This window comes from Girardinichthys multiradiatus, chromosome 22, assembly GCF_021462225.1.
Source record: "Girardinichthys multiradiatus isolate DD_20200921_A chromosome 22, DD_fGirMul_XY1, whole genome shotgun sequence".
NCBI lineage: Eukaryota > Metazoa > Chordata > Actinopteri > Cyprinodontiformes > Goodeidae > Girardinichthys > Girardinichthys multiradiatus.
This window is the reverse complement of record NC_061814.1, coordinates 26,355,556-26,379,850: the sequence shown is the minus strand read 5'-3', so window position 1 is coordinate 26,379,850 and position 24,295 is coordinate 26,355,556. Positions and strand designations below refer to the sequence as shown.

The 24,295-nt window shown below is 40.3% G+C and overlaps 1 protein-coding gene across 5 annotated transcripts in view; it reads left to right on the top strand.

Moving 5' to 3' along the window:
- LOC124859494 (Kv channel-interacting protein 2-like) overlaps positions 1 to 20,230 on the top strand; it is a 157,106-nt gene extending 136,876 nt beyond the window's left edge. For 3 of the 5 annotated variants that reach the window (XM_047352306.1, XM_047352305.1, XM_047352304.1), the window contains 7 exons: positions 15,042 to 15,166; positions 15,244 to 15,313; positions 16,542 to 16,612; positions 16,813 to 16,920; positions 19,664 to 19,768; positions 19,872 to 19,934; positions 20,025 to 20,230. In XM_047352306.1, the coding sequence (XP_047208262.1) occupies positions 15,042 to 15,166; positions 15,244 to 15,313; positions 16,542 to 16,612; positions 16,813 to 16,920; positions 19,664 to 19,768; positions 19,872 to 19,934; positions 20,025 to 20,072 (590 nt within the window). In that variant the 3' untranslated portion in view covers positions 20,073 to 20,230. Of the gene's footprint in view, positions 1 to 5,937; positions 6,447 to 12,170; positions 12,270 to 15,041; positions 15,167 to 15,243; positions 15,314 to 16,541; positions 16,613 to 16,812; positions 16,921 to 19,663; positions 19,769 to 19,871; positions 19,935 to 20,024 lie in introns of those variants that run through there. The other 2 variants (XM_047352302.1, XM_047352303.1) reach the window with 2 other exon arrangements.
- The last annotated feature ends 4,065 nt before the right edge of the window (positions 20,231 to 24,295 follow it).

The window sequence follows — 24,295 nt, the reverse complement described above, 5'->3', positions numbered from 1 at the left end:
TTATCAGTCGTGTGCCAAGAAGCCTATTTCATAATAAGTTCAGTTTGGCTGCTTGATTTACTTTAAAAAAAAATATTTATTTTATTTTCTTTATTTATTTATTTGTTTATTTATTACTGTCCATTCAGCGGTGGACTTTCTGGTGTTTTTTGGACCTTTGTGCATGATCATAAGTGTGCTTGAGTTTAAGATCCCACACTGATACCTGACCATTGTTCTTCGCACAGGACCCAGCTGCTGGTTTGCCTTCATAAATTAAAACAATAATGTGAAAAAAGCATTTTGTATTTTCTCTCATCTTTGTCTGATATTAAAATTAATTAGATGATCTGAAACATTTTAGTGTGACAAAAAAAAGCAAAAACAAAAGAAATATGTAGGAGGGCAAATACTTTTTCCAAGCACTGTAAGCACAAAACCAAATGTTGCTGAAGATAAGCAAAGAAGCTTTCAATAATATATATTGTATATTGTAAAATGATATTAAAAAATGCAAGGTTTCCCATTTTTAAATTTGCTAAAAAGTAGTTTTTAGCAATTCTTTGAAAATAATTTCTGACTAATGATCAACAGCTAGGTTTTTATTGGGTTACAATTTAGGTGATTTAACACTGCACCCATAAAAAGGATGCTGATATAATGTTCGTTCATTCAGATTTAAATAAATCTTTGTTCCTCAGAAGAGAAAACCTTTTTTTAATTCTATCTTCTGTTCATTTGTATTCTTCTCTAATTCTTGCTGCAATGACATGGCCTTGTTACAATCTGTTTTTTTTTCTGTCCCACATTGCTATATTAAAAATATCTTCAAATGCTAATGGTCCATGCAAATGGATCTCTTATTTCATTTGTCTAATTGAAAACACGCTAGCCAATTTTGAACACCATTTGTCAGTGACCCCCTGTGTGTCTCATTTGCTTGATGCTTTCCCACACACACACACTTTTTTTTCCTCCCTTAGACGTTTTAATCAGTTTTGAGAGAAATAATTGCCCAGGTAGACGACTAAATATGGAGGCATTTCAATTAGGGGATGTGTCTGGCTTCGGGCAAACTACTCCTCGTGGAGACTAATCAACTAAGACTGATTAGCCTAACATTTTATTACCGGTGTGTATATGTGTGCATGTGTGTGTGTGTGTGTGTGGGTGTGTGTTTGTACATGTCAACATCTACCGTCAATTAATATTCAGGCAATTGAATGTCCAACATTATTTTTGGTACAGAGCTTCTCTTGGGAATTCTTCAAGCCATCATTTTCTCAAGTGGATGAGCCGTAAAAAGTTTGGGCTCAGCGACTTTTGCATTTGGAAGGAACCAAACTGCCCTAACAGAGAGTTCAGATGTGGTGAGATCATCATGGGTGAGATGGGGTTGGTGAGAATGAACATCTAAGGAGGTTTTCTGGTAATCTCACCGCTGGCCTGCTAAATATATCACACAGTCCGTCAGTTTCCAAGTAAAATGGAGCAATGCTTTCAGTCAACTGGCAACAGACTGCACAGACCTCATGCTGGATTAGCACTGAAAGTGACAGCTGTCATATGGGGAGCTGGATGGTGATTCGCTTATTTACCCAACTTTCACAACCATCTGTATTTCAGATTGCCAATATTTTGTAAGTTCTGTGTCTCTCCATTTTATTTTAAGCAGATTCATTAATTCAGCTTTATATACAGATGAAACCAGATATTTACATATGCTGTATAAAGACACATTACCTTTTTGTTCTCTGTCAGGCATTAAATAAAACTACACTTTTCCTGTTTTCGGTCAGTGAGGATTATTCTACAAATTTACAAACATACTTCAAATTTAGCCTTTTGCATGCCTTTAAACAATTTGGGAAAGCCCGGATGATGATGTTATGGCTTCGTAAGCTTCTGATTGGTTAACTTAAAACATTGGTGTTAATTTGTGGCAAATCTGTGATTGTATTTTAAGGCAACACCACAAACACACTGCTTCCTTCTGTGTCATCATGGGAAAATCAAAAGAAATCAGGCAAGATATCAGGAAGTGACGTTTGAACCTCCACAAGTCTCCTTCATACTTGGGTGAAATTTCCAGGTGCCTAAAGCTGCCAAACTTTATCTGTTCAAACAATTCTGAGTTCATACTCTTCAGAAAGGACACAAATGATGTCCTTTCTGAAGAATCATTTGAATCCCATAGATTCAAATGTTTGGGTGAAAAATGTGTTTATCATCTCCAAAACAAAAGCAAAAGACATTATGAAGATGCTGCCTGAAGCTGGTAAGAGCCTGCTATTATCCACAGAAAAACGATACCTGAACAAACGTAGTCTGAAAGGCCACTCAGTAAGGAAGAAGCCATTACCGCAACATAACAGTTTGCAAACAAAACTGTAATTGTGGAGATGTCCTGTGGTCTGACGAAACTAAATTGAAGGGTCTGGTCATAATGACCACTGTTACATTTGAAGAAAAAAATTGGAAGGCTTGTAAGGCCATGGGGTGGCAACATCATATTGAGCAGGTGTTTTGCTGCAGAAGAGACTGGGGCATTTCACAAAATAGATGGCATCATGGAGAATGACCTTAAACATACCACTAAATTACCTTAAGGACAGGACTAAGGAGAACTGAGTCAATGTTTTGCTGTGGCCATCACAAAGCACTGATCTCAGTCGATTAGAAAATCTGTGGGCAGAGCTTCAATTAGAGCTTTTATTAATTTTTAGTAACAAAGGTGTCCAAGTCAGAGCATAAAAGTTGTTTTTGCATCACTAGTGCAACTAAACATTTTGTTTGTAGTATCAGACTGCAATTGTAGTAAAGTTCAAAGGTTAGTACCTTACGGGATTACTGGAATCATAGAGCTCTTATGTCTGAGCAAACATTTAGTAGAGGATGGAAAGTTTCAAGTGTTAAGTGCTTAAAGTTCAAGCCTTAATCAAGCAACCCTTTTGTTCTTTATTTGACTTTCTGGCAACAAACTGGGTAAAATGTTTATTGGCCTGAATATGTCACTTAATGTCATCATAAAGTCATCATTATATCCATAAATATACCCACAATTATGAGGTAATAGATTGCTATACAGTTCCTACAAGCATTTTTCACTTCATTGACAATCTTATCTGACAATGATTGATGAGTGCGTGCTGGAGCTCTCCTTTGTTTTTTAGTCTCATGCTGTGATTGTGAGTTTCTTGCTATATGCCTCAGAGCGTTAGGCAAGGCAAGTTTATTAGTGTAGCACATTTCAATAACAAGACAATTCAAACTGCTTAACATGGATTAAGTGTAGATGTTTGGTGTCAATGAGCTACAGTCTGACAGAGACTCTTATTTAATTCTAGGTCTGCTTTTGACTTCTTCACTCTTTAATCCCATGACAAGTTGATCCAGACAAGGCATTGATCTGTTTTTTAATTTTTTCTCTTTACCTCCTTGTTCTTATCTGGCTCACTCTGACCTGACCTGTCCATAAACACGGGTATAATCATAAGTATTAGGAGGTACAGAGAGTTTAAAAGTTAAAGGAAGATGGACCTTGAAATGAACCTTTGTGTGTTTGGCCTCAGTGTAAGCAATGTTTAAGACTACAAGAAATGTCTAAACAGACAAAACCACTTCAAACTCACAAATAAGGTGCCATGATGTTACATTAAAGGAATAAAAAAATGACTTCATAGATAAACTGTGTATAATGTGGAAGTGCAACTTAGAGCTCATGGGTCCGTGCATGTTTTTGTAATTAAATTTTCTCATCAGAATCCAGTAATGAAAAAACAAAAAACATGTAGTTGGGAGGATAGGATAGGTTGTTGCAATTTTTATCACCGTGTGAGCTGGATGTCAAAAACACTCACCCTTACCATATATGGATAGTGATGTTACAGGGTGCTGCATAAACCTTGCAAGACCAAGTTGAGGTGTGGAGGTTTTTGCATCGATTTCTTTGTTGCTCTTTGCTGATGATTTGAGATTTTCATTATTTTAAACATCAAAATAAAATCAAACCAAACTTAAATTTATGTTTATCTGTTTTGAGAAAAACTATAACAATCATAACATAAAACATAAAAATCGATGAACACTTGACTATTCATTTTTTATTGCCGGTTTCTGATGAGAAAAGCTGGTTGGAAGATTTTCTGTTTTCTTAACGCTAATTGGAAGGTTAAAGTAATTAAGATTTACCAGTACCCACTGAATGCAAAATTATCTGAAGTCAAAGACTCATACTAACTTTAAGAATGAGTGGCAACAACATTGTCCCTCTGCTGAGTCTCCTCATAAAAAAGCACAACCAGAACCAGCAGCTGGCTTGGATGTATAATCCATCTCTGTCCAAGTGGACAAAACCTTTCAGTGCAGAAAGCAGCAATAGTTCAAGCATTATATATACTTATAAGGGAAGCAGAGATACATTATAAATGACTAATACTAAGATCATTTTTCAGCAGTAGACAGAGTGATCAGTTTTAACATAAAGCACCCTTACCTCGGGTAAAGATGTGTTAAAAAAATACCTTAAGTTGCTTTAGAGGCTTGGTCACCCAAAGCCTCCACAGTCTGCTGCTGTTCTCTAACAGTGATCATTAGAGATCATTTACCCTACTTATTATCTTCTTACAGTATGTGATGTCAAGATAAACGTAGATCCCTATTCGGCCTTGTTTGTCACAGTCTCAGTTGTTTTAAAGTTTGCTTCTTTGGCTGTAGGTTTTGGCCAGTTTAGGCTAGTAGTTGTTTTCTTGAAGCCATTTCCTAACTTGTGAAGATGACCACATTTGCCTTTGCCTTTACCTTTGAAAGGGTTCAGGTATGTGTGCAGCAACAGAGTACAGTTATCTCATTGTCATGACAAAGGAACCCAATAAGGATTATTTGAGTTCTGTGGTGCATTATCTGCTGGAACCTAGAGAGGAACACTGTGGTTATAAAGGGATGAACAATGGCCGCAACAACGCTCAAGTAGGCTGTGACCAAAAGTCTGCCAAGAAGATACACTGCACACCATTATCCAACCACCACCTGCCTGAACCATTGGTACAAATCAAGCCGGATCCATCCTGGCATGTCATTACGTCAAATTCTGACCCTATTATCTGAATGTTGCAGCTAAAATGGAGACTCATCAAACCAGACAATGTTTTTCCAATCTGCTTTTGTCCAAATTTTGGTGAGTCTGTGTGAATTGTAGTGTATACATATATTTAGCCTCATATGATGATTGCCTAAGTCCTATTTGTCAAAACCATCCAAGTCATGAAGGTTCTATACAGAAACCAAAATAAATAATTATGCCTTCGCTTGTTTGAAACTGGTTCTTAGTTTTCTTTTCAAATTTTTTAAGACCGATAGTTTCAGCGACCCAGATGTGACAGCAGCATCTTCTCTCCCATCTCAAAGGTTCAACTGTGTGCAGCATTGCATATGCAATACATGTTGCTCAGCTTTCACCTTCAGGCTGTGTGTCTGTCTGTGCACATGTGTCGATTTACACTCAGGGGAGATTGTCACATCTGTGAGTTTGCCCACAGTAGCTACTGGGTCAGATGCCTTGGATTTCTGTCATTACAGTTTTACTCCCTCAATCTCCTTTTAAATTTGATTCATCTTTGTTTTTTGTCCCTGCTTTTCTCCTCATTGCTGCTATGTCCAGTCTTGACCTTTCGGTCTTGTCCCTCTTCTTCCAATGTTTCTTCTTGTCTCTTACCTTAATACTCTACATTATCTTTCTTTTGTTTTCTCACATATTTCCAGTCTCAGACTACCTTGTTTCACCTCTTCAACTACAAGTAGTAGTCATCCACCGTTTCCTCTTCTTAAATTTATCATCCCTTCCTCCTTCAGTCATCCCCATTACTGACCCAATTAAGCTTGGGAGGGACATAGAAAGTAGCGGAGTGACGGAGCTGAGGCACAGAGTGGAGAGAGTTTTAGAGTCAGAATCTGGAAATCAGAGAGTCTGAAAACAATTGCCACCAACCTGTCAGGACCCACACAGTGAATTGACCAGACATCACCTGGAAGCTAAACAACCTCTGAAAGGCTCGCTGGAGGCAGAGGAGCGAGTCGACATCCTCGCTGGCTTTTACTTTTTCCTCTGGAAGAAGAAACAAGGAGAATAATAATATATTTTCACTGAAAAATCAAGAGGGTGGGGATCTGTGCAGAGTTAGGATGGCTGGATACCGACACTTGGAGGGGGACTGAGAGACAAGGACAGCGTATTCCTGCTTGGAAACTGAGGGAAAGGGGGTTGTCCAAATGGGGTCCTCTGCCCCCGCAAAGCAGGAGTAAGATTTGTGTGAAAAGGAACATAAGGAGAGGAAAAAAGGAAAGAATGCATCTGTTCTTCCGAGACAAATGGGAGGTGGAGGGGCTGCAGACTGTGGGCATCCTCCTGGTGGTCTGCAGCTCCCTCAAACTGATGCACTTTCTGGGGCTTATCGACATCTCTGTGGCAGGTAAGGTAATGTTTAGAAAGCAGATGTGGAGAAACACACTCAGCTGGCAGGAGGCAGGAATTGTGTGTGTGTGTGTGTGTGTGTGTGAATTGTGTGTGTGTGTGTGTGTGTGTGTGTGTGTGTGTGTGTGTGTGTGTGTGTGTGTGTGCGTGTGTGGGTGTGTGTGTGTGTGTGTGTCTGTTTCTTTAGAGTTAAACATGAAATCTTGTCAGCCAACCCAGTTTCCCACCCTCATTCTGTGCTGCTTATGTATGGCTGGAAGGTTCTGGATTAGAAGGAAACATCTTTTATCTGATGAACAGCATCTGAGTATTATTCTTTACTGTACCTTCTAAAGACTTTGTAAATTATATCTGTGGTTCACTTGTTTTTAAGTTTAAAAATATATCATTTCAAATTTTCAAATCAATTTGTTCATGATGGAAAACTTTACAATTTACTCTGGATTTCTGAATGGATTGTCCATGCTCTCAATCAAGAAAAGCTGTGTTTTATTTATTTATGTATTTATTCAACAGTGTTCTTGTTATTCTTCTTATTATTATTATATTATTATTAATTGTCGGTTATATTATGGGATAGAAAAAATGCATTAACTTTAGACATTTCAAATCCGTTTGTGGAATTGTAGGCTCAGCCCACATTTAATTAAAATCAGTCTACAAGGGCTTTTTACTTATATATTATTATTATTATTATTATTAAAAATGTTTTTATTAATAAAATTAAAAATGAATAAATAACCAAAATGTTTTTTATCCTAGCTGCTAATAATAATAATAATAATAATAATAATAACAATAATAATAATAATAGGAGAAAATAATTGACACACAATTGGCACAATGTTTTCAAAAAAGAAGAAGAGATCCAGATTTTAAATTCCTACGTTATAAATATCTGGGAAGATCGTGCTGAACTGACAGTGAGGATCCCAGCAATGTGTCTTAGCCAGAGTGCCACCAGGACACAAGACACAGCTTGTATGGCAGACTAAGGGCTTTCTGGTTGGAAGATTTAAGCATTTACCCAAAAATATCTTGTACAATAGAAAATTTCTTTGCCTTGCTGATTCTCAGTGTCGTTTCATCTTTTTCTGTCTCCTGGTTTTATTTAGTTAAAAGTGAAGATGAGTAGTCTTAAACGAACCCACACTTGAGTAGGTTTCACACTTTAGGTTTGGTTTCATCTTGTGTCCTGAGATATCTTAGGTCTAGAAACATAAAATCTAGGTTTAATTTACCTAATATTTCTAGAAATATTGCCCCCCTCACAAAAAAATAATAATATATGTAATGAGGTGTCAAAATTATCCTGGGGGGCTACTGAACCCTAATAGTTTAACAACAGCAAAAGAGCATAAGGAAGAAAACATTTTTTACTTTTTTTTTACTCAAATAATTTCAGGTGTCATGTTAGAAAAAAACATCAAAGGTAGCTGAGTACACATTTATCATGGTGCTTTGTTAGCTAAAGAAAAAGAGAGAGACAGACAGACAGAGAAGATGGAGAAAAGGCTATGAGGAGCTGACGGAGGAAGCAGCTTCTTCTGTCTTCACAGTTTTCTGTTGAATCGGCTTTGATGGTATTTCAGAATCAGAATCAGAAAAGCTTTATTGCCAAGTACGTTTTTGGACATACAAGGAATTTGTTTTGGCATAGTCAGTGCAATACAATACAAATTAAACAGTATAAACATATCTACAATATAATATAAATATATGTGCACAGTTTTAAGTGAGTGAGAGTAAATATAGAGCAGTATAAGATGCAAGAGCAATACAACAGTGCAGGTGATCATTGTGCAAGTATGGCAGTGCAAGTAAAGCAGGAGTCCAAGCTGAGCGTTAATGTAACGCATAGAGTTACAGGTTACAAGTGTCCTGTCAGCAAAAAAAAAAAGGGGGGGGGGAAAGGGGGAGTGTCAGTGTGGTTTCCGGGCTTTGTTAACAAGGCTGGTGCCAGATGGGAAAAAACTGTTCTTGTGGCGTGAGGTTTTGGTCTGGATGGACCGCAGCCTCCTGCCAGAGGGGAGAGTTTCAAAGAGTCTGTGACCGGGGTGGGAGGGATCAGCCAGGATCTTCCCTGCCCGCTTCAGGGTCCTGGAGGTGTACAGTTCCTGGAGCGACAGTAGACAGCAGCCAATCACCTTCTCAGCAGACCGAATGACACGCTGCAGCCTGCCCTTATCCTTGGCTGTAGCAGCGGAGTACCAGATGGTGATGGAGGAGGTGAGGATGGACTCAATGATGGCTGTGTAGAAGTGCACCATCATAGTCTTTGGCAGGTTGAATTTCTTCAGCTGCCGCAGGAAGAACATCCTCTGCTGGGCTTTCTTGATGAGGGAGCTGATGTTTGGCTCCCACTTGAGATCCTGGGAGATGATGGTTCCCAGGAAGCGGAAAGATTCCACAGTGTCAATTGTGGAGTCACAGAGGGTGATGGGGGCAGGTGGGGCTGGGTTCTGCCTGAAGTCCACAACCATCTCCACTGTCTTTAGAGCGTTGAGCTCAAGGTTGTTCTGGCTGCACCAGTCCAACAGATGGTCCACCTCCCATCTGTACGCGGACTCGTCACCATTAGAGATGAGTCCGATCAGGGTGGTGTCGTCCGCAAACTTCAGAAGCTTGACAGACTGGTGACTGGAGGTGCAGCTGTTGGTGTACAGGGAGAAGAGCAGAGGAGAGAGAACACAGCCTTGGGGGGAACCGGTGCTGATGGTCAGGGAGTCAAAGACGTGCTTCCCCAGCCTCACGCGCTGCTTCCTGTCAGACAGGAAGTCAGTTATCCACCTACAGGTGGAGTCGGGCACACTCATCTGGGAGAGTTTCTCCTGGAGCAGAGCTGGAACGATGGTGTTGAAGGCAGAGCTGAAATCCACAAACAGGATCCCGGCATAGGTTCCTGTGGAGTCCAGGTGCCGGAGGATGAAGTGAAGGGCTAAGTTGACTGCATCATCTACAGACCTGTTGGCTCTGTAGGCAAACTGCAGGGGGTGCAGGAGGGGGTCGATGATGTCTTTTAGGTGTGAGAGCACAAGGCGCTCAAAGGACTTCATCACCACAGAGGTCAGGGCGACGGGTCTGAAGTCATTAAGCCCTGTGGTCCTTGGCTTCTTGGGAACAGGGACGATGGTGGAGGACTTGAAGCAGGCTGGCACATGACATGTCTCCAGTGAGGTGTTAAAAATGTCTGTGAAGACTGGAGACAGCTGATCAGCGCAGTGCTTCAGGCTGGCTGGTGAGACAGAATCCGGACCAGCAGCTTTCCGGGGGTTCTGTCTCCTGAAGAGTTTGTTGACGTCCCTCTCCTGGATGGAAAGAGCCGTCCTCGGCGTGGGTAGGGGGCTGGTGGGGGGGAACTTCAGGGTGGGGGTTGGAGGTGCCAAGGCCCCTCTTGAGGTTGGAGAGATGGGGGTGGTGGATTGTGGCTGCAGCTGTTGGGGGGCGTTGTGGGGGATGGTTGCAGGACTGTCCCTTTGTCTTTCAAAGCGGCAGTAGAACTCATTCAGGTCGTTGGCGAGGCGTCGGTCGTTGATGGAGTGGGGGGCTTTCGGCTTGTAGTTGGTGATTTGCTTGAGCCCTTTCCAGACAGACGCAGAGTCGTTGGCTGAGAACTGGTTTTGGAGCTTCTCAGAGTACAGTCGTTTGGCCTCTTTCACTGCCTTGCCAAACTTGTACTTTGCCTCTCTGTATATGTCTTTGTCACCACTCCTGAAGGCCTTTTCCTTATCCAGTCTTAACCTTCTGAGTTTAGCTGTGAACCAGGGTTTGTCGTTGTTGTAACTCAAGTATTTTAGGCTCAGGGCACCATGCAGAGGCAGCAAAAATCATAAAACAGAAGCATTTTTGTTATTTACGGTCTTTTTTTAAGAGCCTCAGAATAATCACTGTAACATTAACCAATATGTTAAAACTTCAGTGTGTTTATTTTTATTTCTTCTTTTGCTTGTTCTGGCCTACAAATTATAAGATTATATATGAAATTGCTACAACATACTTTATGATCATTTCTATGCATAAGCTCCTTCATCGTATCTCTGAGGTACTGTGATTAATTTTAAATGCTCTGTTGTCGGCTCCATGTGGGAAAAGATAAATTGCTTACCTGTATAAACACCTTAGGGCTCCAGGGTTGGGCCTGTGCTTAGTCAGTTGAGTGGATGAATCTGCCAGACATTGGACAATGTGGTCTGCCTGCTCTGTTTCCAAATAATATCACAGACACAAAAGGTGACAGTCCCAGAGGCTGCAGAGACACAATAGGATGACACATCATAGAGGCTATGGCATGGTTGGTTTTCACACCAAATGTCCTGTATTCTTGGGCGATTGATTAGTTTTAGAGAAATGCTGAAGGCATTGTTGGTATGGAAACTAAGACGAAAGAATCGTTACCTGGGCTTTTGGGAAAATAATTTAGTCTGTGTTTTGCCATTTTTTCCAGCAAACTTCGGGATGTTTGTTTTCTTTGGGATGAGTTTGAAATATTTTAAATTAACATTGATACTACCCGCTGTTATTTTTTCAGTGTTAATTATTTGTGTGCCTTTTTAAAACTCTTCTGATACAAAGCAACCGTCACACACTCCAACATGTCGTTGGGCCGCCTTTAGTTCTGTTTACACACATATCCACTGTGGCATTTTTTGGTAAGCTTCGTCACATTTATGTTTTTCCAGAGCTGCATTCATTTTTTGCCAAGATCTTGTAGAGATGATTGGAGAGTCGAACCACTTCCCAAATGTTTCTCCAGCACATCCTAAAGATTCTGAATGGGGTTAAGATCTGGACTCTGTGGTGGCCAGTCTATGTGTGAAAATGATTGTCTCTGGAAAAGGGGAAATTCTGGACTCATCAGACCACATGACCTTCCTCAACTGCAACAGAGTCTAATCTCTCTGCTCCTTAGAAAATTTAAGGTTTTCTTCATTAAGCCTCACTAATCAGTGGTTTTCTTCAGGCTACACATTTGTTTAATCCCAATCTCTTACGTTCACTTTACATTTTAAGGGTGGAAATGTTCCTATGTTCACTATTAATCATACCATTGACTTCAACTGTTTTTTTACAATTTGATTTTACTAAAGACTCGTGAACAAGCGTTTGCTGATCACAATCATTAAAAATTTTTGTTCTGATCACATTTCTACCTAATGATGATGGTTCTCCACAATCCTTTTCAGATTTTAATAATGTGTTGAACAGATCTTCAACCAATTTTAACAGTTTTGCCATTCTCCTCAGATGTTTTCTGTGTTAGATTTGTGCCACAAATTTGACCCTTCTAAACAGATTAATATCTTTTTCCCAACCACAGGTTGTCTTCTGACATGGTTGTTTAACCAATGAGAAGCTACCTACTGCATCAGTTAGGGTTAACATAATTTGTTGCCAGCTAAACGTGATCATCCATAATTATTCAATAGGGGCCTCTTTCCTATTGGCTTTGTTAAATTCAGATGGTGAAATTTTTTGGCAGACAGTGTATAAATGAGTTACTAGGCCATAAATACTAGGATGCGCAGAAACATGATCAACATGGTCTCCCTTTTCTGAGCCAAGCCAGAAGGCAACTATTTGCCTAACAAGCATGAACTAGTCTGTTGTTGCATTGTTTATGTATGTTGTGCACGTTTTGGTTCTACAAGCATGTTACTACAGAAGTAAATGGACTCACCTCTGTGTGCATCTCTAACCTTTGTGCTATGGTTGGTGATTGCAGGTAACCCCTCCACCAGTCAAAGCAAAAAAACCATAAAGCAGCGATTCCTCAAACTGCTGCCGTGCTGCAAGCCCTCGACCACCCCCTCAATCAGTCAAAGCAAGTGCTCCTTCACTCTCCATACATCTCTCTGCTTTTCTTCCAATAGCCTCTCTAGAGAGTTCACATGGACATGAGTGTAGATGCTGACATCAGAATATTCACTTAACTTAACAAGAAGTGATAGTGCCATTCAGTTTCAATTAAGTATAAACTGAGCAGGTTTGATTTCATCATTTGTAATGTGTAACATCTAAAAGTAGAACTTGTGTGTCTATACTTAAACAGAGTTGATATGAAGTATGTTGTCTTTTTACCTATTTCAAGTCTTTCACTTAATCTACAGTTTTTATGTGCAAAGGTTCCTGCATGAAACCAGGACTGAGGACATTGCCAGGCATAGGAAGGAATACTTTGACGATTTCCTTATTTCAGTCACCAGATCCTCAACAGAGGAGGCAGAGTATAAAGACTTGGAATGCAAGCTGATTGCCATGATATGACAGAAGTCACTAATGTACTTAAAAAGCTCCCTAGCACCGTGGTGCCAAGAGTGGAGGAAGTTCGCACCAAGACCGAAGGCTTTGGACATTGTGGAAACATTGTTATTTACACGCCTATTTAGAGTTGCATTGGGGTCTGGGACAACACCACCAGAGTGGCAGACCAGGGAGGTGTTTCAGATCTTGCCGAAGAGCGTATTTCAGTCATTGAAGGATCACACTTCCTAGCCCTCCTATCCTGAGTTGGAAAGAATGTAGCGACTGATACTCTAACTTCAGATTCAAGAAGATAAGTGGCTGTTGTCCTGGCTGTGGAAGAGTGAAGCAGTCTTTATCTTCGTGGAACTACTGAGGGGGTCATGGTACTTTTGTTGTCCAGTCTAACTGTGTTTTGTGGGGGGTGCTGTTAGAGTACAGGGTGGTGGGATTCTTTTAAGGGTTGTCTGATCCTTATGTAACCAAGGTAAGTGGTGTGTCCTCATTCTTCCCTCAAAGTCAAGTTCTTCCCCAGTGTGGTTTGAACACCACCTATCCTCCTCAGTTCTGTTTTTGGCATTCATTGATTGCATCTCAGGATGCAGTTGATATGGTTCTGTTGGCATCTTTAAACCACGAACCTCTTTGTGCACTGGAGCAGTTTGCAGCTAAGTGTGACACAGTTGTGACACAACCGCTCCTCCTAATCTGACACCATTGTCATCACTGTAAAAAGGTGGATTACACTTGATATTCAGTTTCTTTCAGAAGCAGTGTCTTTTTCAGAAGTGATGGTACAACAGGGTGGGAACTGAATAGATGAATCTGGGCCTCATCTGTTGTAATTTGGGCATTGATCTGGTCTGTCTAATGTTCCAAATGTTACATACGGTCACAAGATATTGATCATGACCAAAAGGAGGAGATCCTGGAAACAAGCATCTGTAGTAGTATCCTTTATTCTAACCAAGAAAAGCTCATTCAGATTAAAACCTCTTTTGCATATGTGACCTGGCCAGGACAGCAGCAGAAAACATACCACATACAACCATTAGCTTCCTCCATAGGGTGACTGGGCTCAGCGTTAGGGGTCGTAAAGATCAATGAGGGGCAAGATTGGAATGATAAATGAGGAGATAATGTAGGATGAAAAGGGATTTGAAAAGGGGGAAGGAGAAAAAGGAGGATGAAAATGTGTTTTAAAGAGTGATTAGGAGTGGGATGGGGTGTTGTAAAGGAGGAATAAGGAGGCTCAGTGGAATAAAAAGGAGTCGTTAAACATTAAAGGACCATGGTTGAAAAGAGAAGACAAATCGAGATCAATTAAGAATGAATAAACAAGGAGGAGGCAGAGAGGGTTCAAGAGCACAAGACAGAGTGCTGTATGGGTGTGCCAGGTATGAGTGGTGTTACCAAGTGATGAGAGGTGTGGTAGAGGAGCAGCCTTGTTCCCAAGCCCACATTAACACATTCACTGTATTTACAAAGTAAACATCTGGACATTTTACAACATAAAAAGTATAGGTAAAATGCATTACTGGAATTATAGTTACGTTAATTTTATCAATTATACTAAGTCATCCTGTAAAACTGGCCTTTTTACTCCACAAGTGCATTTGTCACAGTGAAATAGGTTAAAATACTTCAAATAGTCTGCCAGCATTCTTCAGCTAAGTGAGAACAACAATGGCTTCTGGAAGCAAGATGTTTTAGTGAAACGTTGTGATTTGTTATTGTTCATAAAAAAAAACTTTTCTATCAGTTTGTCCTCAGGTTGTACAGATTGGCAGTAATGTGCTTTTTGGACAGCAGTGGTGATGTGCTTGCAGCCCTGCTATATATTACCAATGATGGGGATGGAAACAATAAATTATGTTTTCCCATTTTTGAACATAATCTCTCAGACAATAAATTATTAAATCCATATGCTTTGCAGATGGTTTTATAATTTACTTCAGTCCAATGAACCTGAGTAACTGACATCTTCAGAATGCATTTTGTGGAACAAAGTTTCACAATCCCTGTTATAAATGCAACAAATACCAAATTTTCATTGTTTCATTGATATTTCTTTACTTTTTGTAATTTCTTAGACTCATAGCATAATTGCCTTAGTCATATTACGAATTAGGCAATCACGCTATGAGGCTAACAATTTCAAAAAATTGTTTTGGTTTTGGTTCTGTTTGTAGAAAAATATACAAACTGCGAAAAAGGTTAGCTGGGTGTAATTATCTTCACCTGACTTTGATATTTTTGGTAAAATGACTTTCAAAGTTTTTACTCATGCAGTTTAGATGTTCTAATGATGGCTTTTAGGTCAGAAACGAACCTTTCTCTGTCTCTCTCACAGACAGCGTTGAAGATGACTTTGAGTTGTCCACTGTGTGCCATCGCCCTGAGAGCATGGACAAGCTGGAGGAGCAGACAAAGTTCACCAAGAAGGAGTTGCAAGTCCTCTACAGGGGCTTCAAAAATGTAGGTTTCCACCAACCACTTGATATTCTCAGTTACATTTAAATCCTTTAGCATTCGCATTTTCATTTTTTCCCCAGGAGTGTCCGTGCGGAGTGGTTAATGAGGAGAACTTTAAAAACATTTACTCCCAGTTCTTTCCTCAGGGAGGTGAGCTCCATTTTTGACTATGCAATTTGAATTTCAGAAAATAAAATATTCACGTGCATGACTGGATAGTGTAGAGTATGTAAAAGTTGTTGTGTGCAAACAAACTGAACTAAGAAAAAAAAGATGGTAGCTTACCTGTAGAGGAGAGCAGAGATGAGTTAGGTTGCAGTCAGGGTTTAAATAATTGAGGCACTCATTTGGTCTCAAGGTGTTCCAAATAAATTTAGCAGTGTTTAAGAAAAACCTGACGACAAGGAGACCTGCAGGGTCTTGCTTTTTTATTAGTGGAAAAAAGCTACCCAAACAGACATGTCCCCTAAAACTTATAATTTGGTGGTAACAACTGTCATCATACATTTGAGATAAATAACAATTAGTCTCTTTATCACTTTGAATTTTGGCCTACTTTTCTTTACTTTAGTGACACTGGATGACTTTTGAGCATAAACTGTCTGTTTAAGGTAATGTCACAGTTTCTCAATTGGATTTAAGTCCTAACTTTGATTAGGCCGCTCCAGTGCCTTGCTTTTATTTATTTATTTTTTTTGAAGCCTCTCAGATGTGGACTTGCAGGTGTGCTTCTGATCCTTGTTCTGTCCCATGAACCAATGGCCCAACATTCAGATTTAGGATGTTTTAGTGGGGATTAAGATGAATGGTTCCATCACATGCAGCAGGTTTTCCAGGTCCCCACGCTTAAAGCAGTCCTGGAATATCAAACTATCACCACCATGTTTGACTGTTGGCATGATTTTCTTTTTCTTGAAACATTCACTACAGACCAATTTTTGAGGCCATGTTGGTTTGTATTGATATTTTTCCTTGGAAAAATTAAATCATTTGAAAACTGCATTATGGTTTTACTCAACTCATCTTTGTATATAATAACATTTATTTGACAGTCTTTAATATTCAGACATGAGAAAAAAAGTTAAACAGAAAGAAAAGCTGTAAGGGAGAAAACGTTTTTTTTCACAGCACTTCATAGAAACCTAGGATTCTTATACTCACAATAAAATTACTACCCTATAATTAATCTGTTCTCTGCAGAATAAAGTGATCTATAATTTCATGATATTTAGTTTGATGAAATGTTAACCACTTGCCTCCAGTTGTATTTGAAATTATTTTTATATCTAGTCTATATTTAGCTTTCTGCTAATCCTAGCTGATCAAAGACTTCAGGTTTCCAGCACTCTCGGGTTACTCCAAGTCTCTCCCTTTGCAGATTCGAGTATGTATGCACATTTCCTGTTTGAAGCCTTCGACACCAACAAGAACGGCTCGGTTAGTTTCGAGGTGAGCTCTGTTCATGCATCCTTTGAACGGATCAAAGCAAAAATGGGCTTGTCTAAAATTTTACACAGCAGCGCCAGTCAGACGAAAATGTATTATACACCTCAATACAAGCCCACAGAGCAGAGACTGTGATAAACAGTCCACCTCATTTAGTATGTGAGAACATAAGCAATTCCTAATTAGTTCACCTTCTGTATCAGGACTTTGTTTTTGGTCTGTCCATCATCTTGAGAGGGACGATTAATGACCGGCTAAACTGGGCGTTTAACCTCTATGACCTGAACAAGGATGGCTGCATCACCAAAGAGGTAACACACGAGTTGATTTGTAAATGGACACATCTTATTTTAATATATTTTGATTTTGATATTTTTCAATATTTGTAACTTAGCTCCAGTGTCAACCATTTACTGTTGTCTTCCACTTATCCAAGAAAGTGTCACAGAGGTAACAGGTAGAGGAAGGAAACCTAGATATCTCTCTCCCAACTGGCACTCTTCAGCTTATGTTGGGGGATCTTAAGACTTTTCCAGGCCAGAAGCAATTTACATTTCCTCCAGGGTCTCTTCCCAGTGGGTGTGTCCAGAAAAACTTCAATGGGAGGCATTAAGGAGGCATCCTGATCAGATGTCCGAGCCATCTTAGCTGAGTCCTTTTGATGTTGAGGAGCGGTGAATCCACTCATAGCTCTCCCCAAATTAACTAGCTCCCCACCTTACCTTGTGTGTTGTGCCCAGCCACGCTACTGGATAAGATCATTCCAACCATTTGAGATTTTGTTCTTTCAGTCATAATCCATATATTGTAATAAGTGCGTGTCAGAACGTAAACAGATTGGTAAATCGAGAGATTTGCTCTTTGGTTCAGCTGTTCTTCAACATGACACACTGCAGCACCACCTGCATTACTGCAGACGATGGCTCAGTCTGCCTATCAATCTCCTTCTTCATCCTACTATCGTACTACTCGTAAACAAGACACCAAGATACTAAACTCCTCTGCTTGATGCAGAAACTCTGTCCCGACCTGGAGGGAGGAGTCCAGCTTTTCCTGTGAAATCTATGGTCTTATGCTTGGAGGAGCTGGCTATCATCCAAGCTGCTTTACACTTGCTGTGAATCACTGTAGTGCACACTGAAAGTCATGGATTGAAGATGAAATTGTAATGATATTGTCTGCAAAAGACAAAGATAAGACCTTGAGGTTCAATAACCACATCCTCCTCCTCACAATTACACCTTGGGATCCTGTCTACAAACACCGCAAACAGGATCAGAGGCCAGGGGAAGGCCTAGCTGAGTCCAGCACACTCTGGAAAGAAACATACAGGTCCTTCTCAAAATATTAGCATATTGTGATAAAGTTCATTATTTTCCATAATGTCATGATGAAAATTTAACATTCATATATTTTAGATTCATTGCACACTAACTGAAATATTTCAGGTCTTTTGTTGTTTTAATACGGATGATTTTGGCATACAGCTCATGAAAACCCAAAATTCCTATCTCACAAAATTAGCATATTTCATCCGACCAATAAAAGAAAAGTGTTTTTAATACAAAAAACATCAACCTTCAAATAATCATGTACAGTTATGCACTCAATACTTGGTCGGGAATCCTTTTGCAGAAATGACTGCTTCAATGCGGTGTGGCATGGAGCCAGTCAGCCTGTGGCACTGCTGAGGTCTTATGGAGGCCCAGGATGCTTCGATAGCGGCCTTTAGCTCATCCAGAGTGTTGGGTCTTGAGTCTCTCAACGTTCTCTTCACAATATCCCACAGATTCTCTATGGGGTTCAGGTCAGGAGAGTTGGCAGGCCAATTGAGCACAGTGATACCATGGTCAGTAAACCATTTACCAGTGGTTTTGGCACTGTAAGCAGGTGCCAGGTCGTGCTGAAAAATGAAATCTTCATCTCCATAAAGCTTTTCAGCAGATGGAAGCATGAAGTGCTCCAAAATCTCCTGATAGCTAGCTGCATTGACCCTGCCCTTGATAAAACACAGTGGACCAACACCAGCAGCTGACACGGCACCCCAGACCATCACTGACTGTGGGTACTTGACACTGGACTTCTGGCATTTTGGCATTTCCTTCTCCCCAGTCTTCCTCCAGACTCTGGCACCTTGATTTCCGAATGACATGCAGAATTTGCTTTCATCCGAAAAAAGTACTTTGGACCACTGAGCAACAGTCCAGTGCTGCTTCTCTGTAGCCCAGGTCAGGCGCTTCTGCCGCTGTTTCTGGTTCAAAAGTGGCTTGACCTGGGGAATGCGGCACCTGTAGCCCATTTCCTGCACACGCCTGTGCACGGTGGCTCTGGATGTTTCTACTCCAGACTCAGTCCACTGCTTCCGCAGGTCCCCCAAGGTCTGGAATCGGCCCTTCTCCACAATCTTCCTCAGGGTCCGGTCACCTCTTCTCGTTGTGCAGCGTTTTCTGCCACACTTTTTCCTTCCCACAGACTTCCCACTGAGGTGCCTTGATACAGCACTCTGGGAACAGCCTATTCGTTCAGAAATTTCTTTCTGTGTCTTACCCTCTTGCTTGAGGGCAAAAGTCTGATCAAGTTTTCCATGGCTTAGGAAAAACTATACTGTGGTTAGGTGACTTTTCTTTTGAACACTTATGTGCAGTGGTGTCTGAAGTCATTCCTCAACAGCCACTGTTCAACACACCTGAAAAGAAATAATGTCTACTTACCAACCCTCTGAAGAACCTAATGTGATGCTGAGGAGTTAATTCAGCTATTTGATTCAGGCATGTTGGAGCAGGAACTCATCTAAAACATACAGGACACCTGCTCTTGAGGACTGGAGCTAAACACCCCTCCCCCATAGTTGATTTACTCAGGAAGGCTGAGAAGTGTAATCCCTCACTCCCACTGGTCCCCTTTGATAAAAATCAGGACCAGAACACTGATCTACCACTCTGTAATTGTGGTAGATCAGCCCTTCAAATGAAGTTGAAGTCTACTGTCAACTAAATTATTATTTTCTTCTACATCTCTTCTATTGTCCTGTGTTTTTTGACATTAACTTTGCAGGAGATGCTGGACATCATGAAGTCTATCTATGACATGATGGGAAAATACACGTACCCCACCATGATTGACGATGCTCCAAGAGAACATGTAGAGAGCTTCTTTCAGGTTATTTTTCCCAGTCTTTGCTTTCTTGGTTTCTCTTACAGCATGACTGTTCATAATCACAGAAGTTCTTTAAAAATTTAATCTGACTACTGTTTTCTTTCAGAAAATGGACCAGAATAGAGATGGGGTGGTCACCATAGATGAATTTATTGATTCTTGTAAAAAGGTACAGGAAAAACTTTTATTTTTAATTGTCTGCAGTTTTAACTACCTAAGCATAAACTGCATGTTTTGTTTTTTTTTGCTCCCTGTTCAGGACGAGAACATCATGCAGTCCATGCAACTGTTTGACAATGTCATCTAAGGATCTGGACCAGTGAGGAGACTGGCACCAGGGAGGGGAGTGTGCTGGTGGAAAAGGCGTCAGCACTGAAGAGACAGAAATTGTTTGTGAATGTCTGTGTATGTGTGTGTGTGTGTGTGTGTGTGTGTGTGTGTGTATGTGTGTGTGTGTGTGTGTGTGTGTGTGTGTGTGTGTGTGTGGCTGAGTGGCATACAGGCCTGAGCTTGTTTCATCACTGAGAACTGTGAATCCTTTGGGCGCAGAGAGACCATCACCCTCCTCCTGGACCTCTAGTGGCATTTCTTCCAGCGACAATGGAGTTTCCACAACTCCCAGTCTAATCAAAAGAAGCTTACTTAGTTTCATCCTTGAGCACAGACAAAGCAGACTTTCAGTGGGCTTAGAGCAACTAGCACACCCTCAGCTATTTGAACTTTAATTTATTAGTCACTATCAGTCAGCTATCACAGCCTGCAAAGGCTGAACTCAGATGGATCAAAGTTCCCTTAAAACCTTGATCTGAAATAACTTTCTCCCTTCTCCCTATTGTGCTCGATATTTGGATTTGTGATTCTGATCTTGCCTCTGTTGCGTGTTGGAACACTTCCCTGGAGTCGACAGGAAACATAGAAATGAGTCTATGGTCACCTGGTGGACGTGACGGAGAAAGACACTTCCTGATGGAGCCACTGAAATATTGAAGATCTGAGTGATTTGAGGTGGAAGCTAAAATAAGTGTTTGCTTTTTTTCCAAGAGAAACTGATTTCATTATCGCATGATGATGTCACTAATACCTAATTATGTATTTAAAGAGATACTCCAAAGTCTGCTCGTCTGTCTGCTGTTCCTAGTCATTCACAGGTGCCTCACCCTTTGTGTATGTGTGTATGTGTGTGTGCATGTGTATCAGGAAGACATACTATCGTACAGATGACTCCCCGCAATGGGTCAGCACCCAGACCAATTCCTGGCCTTCCAAACTATTCCAGTCCTAGCAGTAGTTGTCTGATGACTGTTGTAATGTTTTTAGCATTCCCAGTGGAATGATATTAGCCAGTGCAATGTGGGAATAGCACTATAGTCGATCCGCTTTTAACCAGTCAAACCATGTCAATATAGGACTTTAAACCACGGTCATACTGGGCTTTCAAATTTTATTAAAAAGAAATCAATATATCCAAGACGGTATGTGTGAAATTATTATCTGAAATGTAATGTGGTTGTAGCAGGTTCTACCACTTCTAAAAAATATTTATATTAAAATAAGGCTGTATAGCTTTTACAGAGGAATATTGGTGTTTTTTCCATGTCCCCACACTTCCCATTTGTTATCATCCACATCTTTACCACCAAAGAAGAAATGTATTAGAGGTACATAAAGCTACAGGATATAAGGAGACACCCAGTGAGGCAAAAAGCACTCAGAGATTAAAGGATGCTGTTTGCCTGCTCACTGCCATTATTGTAATTCAAGGTTGTGTACCTGCATGATAAGCTGTTATGAACATTTCTTTAAAATGTGTGCAGCCACCAAATAATTGCCTCTTTTTATAACGGAACATCACTAAAGTCTAGCACCTTGTACCAGAGGCACTGAAAGATGAATTAATTTTAATTTAGAGAGACAAATATGGAATAGCAATAATGTTCTCCATCGCAGTACCTTTCCAATTCCACACAGTCTCTCATTTCTCTCAAAGCAAAGAAAGAAGTCAACTGCATTTTTTATTGTTTTCTTTTAAACATTCCTAACCCTGTTTACATTTTCAGTATTTATTTTTACTAGAAAAGTGTTTCAGGTTTTTAGTTTCCTTACTACAGTAAGACCTGTCTATACCCGCATGTACTGTGTCTAGAACAATGAAAAGTTACAAACATGTTGTAATGATTGTCTAATTAGCTAGCTGCTGGTTGCATTACATATTCAAAATGTGTATATTTTGTACAGAGACAATAAAAATCACAGTTACTATGCAAAATGGGCTTAAATTTAAGTTTCAAAGACTCCACATTCTTGTCTCTATGCAATTTTATCACTATTATGCATTTCTTTATTTATAAAACTATGTTTTGTTTTTAACTAGACCTACAATAATCCACTGGATAATGCAGGTACATCCGAAAAAATTATATAATATTGTGTAGAAGTGCAATATTTTTTGCCAGTCATTTTAGAAAGTGAAACGGTTATTTTAAAGAGGTTCATTTCACAGTAAAATATTTTTTTGTTTTTATTCCTTGTAATGATTATAGTTTGCTAGTAAATAAAACCCAAAAATTCAGTTTCTCAGAAAATTAGAACACATTAGACCAATCAAAAAGGATGTTTTAAGCACAAATGTCAGGTTTTTGAAAAACCCATTTCTATGCACTCTATACTTGGTTGGGCCTCCTCTTGCATGAATTATTACATCAATGCGCCGTGGCATAGAGGCGACCAGCCTGTGGTTCTGCGTAGGTGTAATAGAAGCCCAGATTGCTTTGACATCTGCCTACACGTCATCTGCCTTGTTGGGTCTGGTGTTTCTCATCTTCCTTTTGACAACAGCCCAAATATTTTCTGTGGGGTTCAGGTCAGGGACGTTTGCTGGCCAATCAAGAAAAGGAACACCATGGTCACTGAACCAGCTTTTAGTACCTTTGGCAGTGTGGCAGGTGCAAAGTCCTGCTGGGACAAAAAAAAACATCTCCATACAGCTTGTCAGCAGAGGGAAGCGTGGAGTGCTCTAGAATTGCCTGGAAGATGGCTGCCTTCACTGTGGACTTCAAAAAACAGTGGACCAACACCAGTAGATAACATGGAACCTAAACCATCACTGACTGGGAACCTCACACTGGACTTCAAGCAACGTGAATTCTGTGCCTCTCCACTCTTCCTCCAGCATCTGGGATGTTGGTTTTCAAATGAAATGCAGAATTTATTTTCATCTGAACACAGGACTTTGGACCGCAACTGTCCAGTTCCTAAGACGTTCCTGACGTTGTGTCTGGTTCAGGAGTGGCTTGACAAGAGAAATGCGACATTTGTAGCCCATGTCTAATATTCGTCTGTGTGGTGGTTCTTGATGCACCGACTCTAGCCTCAGGTCACTGAGGCTGGATACAGAACTTTGTGAACGACCAGCTTCTTCAGCAATGACCTTTTGTGACTTACCCTCCATGTGAAGGGTGTCGATGACTGTCTTCTAGACATCTGTCAAGTCAGCAGTCTTCCCCATGATTGCGTAGCCTGTGATCCAGAGTGAGAAACTGTTTAAAGGCTCAGGAAACCTCTGCAGGTGTTTTGAGTTAATTAGTTGATAAGGGTGTGACACCATGAGTGTCCAATAATGAACTTTTTCTCAGCGTTGTAATTTTCTGAGACACTGAGTTTTGAGTTTTCTTTACCTGTAAGCCATAATCTTCAAAATTACAAGAAGCAAAGTCTTGGAACATATCACTCTATGTGTAAAAGTGCAAAAAATATTGCACTTTTATGCAATGTTCTCATTTTTTTAAATGTACCTGCATATCACACTGAAGTGGCTGCAGTGAAAGGGAACATGATGGTTTGGGAATAGAAACTGTTCTTCTATCTACTGGTCCATCTCTGGACTTCAGTGTACAACCTTCCTAACTGCAGGAGCATCAATGGTGTGCTGCTGAGATCAGTGTTTGGAAGTTATCTTCTGTGCCTTCCCTCTACATCGCTGTCTGCAGAGGCCTTGGGTGGCTGGCAGTTCATTTCAACTTCAAATTGCAAGTTATAGCAACATAAACAAGTTTCTTTAGTCTATACACATGGCTCAGTCCTGGTAATCAGTCTGAGGAGCTTTGAGGTCCAGAGCATTACTACCTGCCATAATACTCTTAACAGAGTGCCAGAAGAAGTTAGGGAACATTGTGGAGTCTATGCTGAACATTTTCTTTTATTGAAGAAAGGAGAGCTTTTGTTTTGCTTATTTTGTTACAGTTATATTATGTAAGAGTCCCTCAATGGCCGTGCTCTCCTTCCCGCAGTCTTCCGTTGTCTCAGAGCCCTCTTTTCTGTACAGCTTACTTTCAATTGTGCATGAACCATAGAGAGCTTAGCAAACATCCATGAGGAGTACCAGATTTAATGAAGAAGTGGTATTGATTCTATGGAGAAACACAGATGTTTAAATTCCTAAGTGTCACAATGTGTGTCGATAGTTATGGTAAGAAAGAAGTGTAGTCAACGAATACAATCTGCATTCATCTACATAGCAGGACTAAATATTAA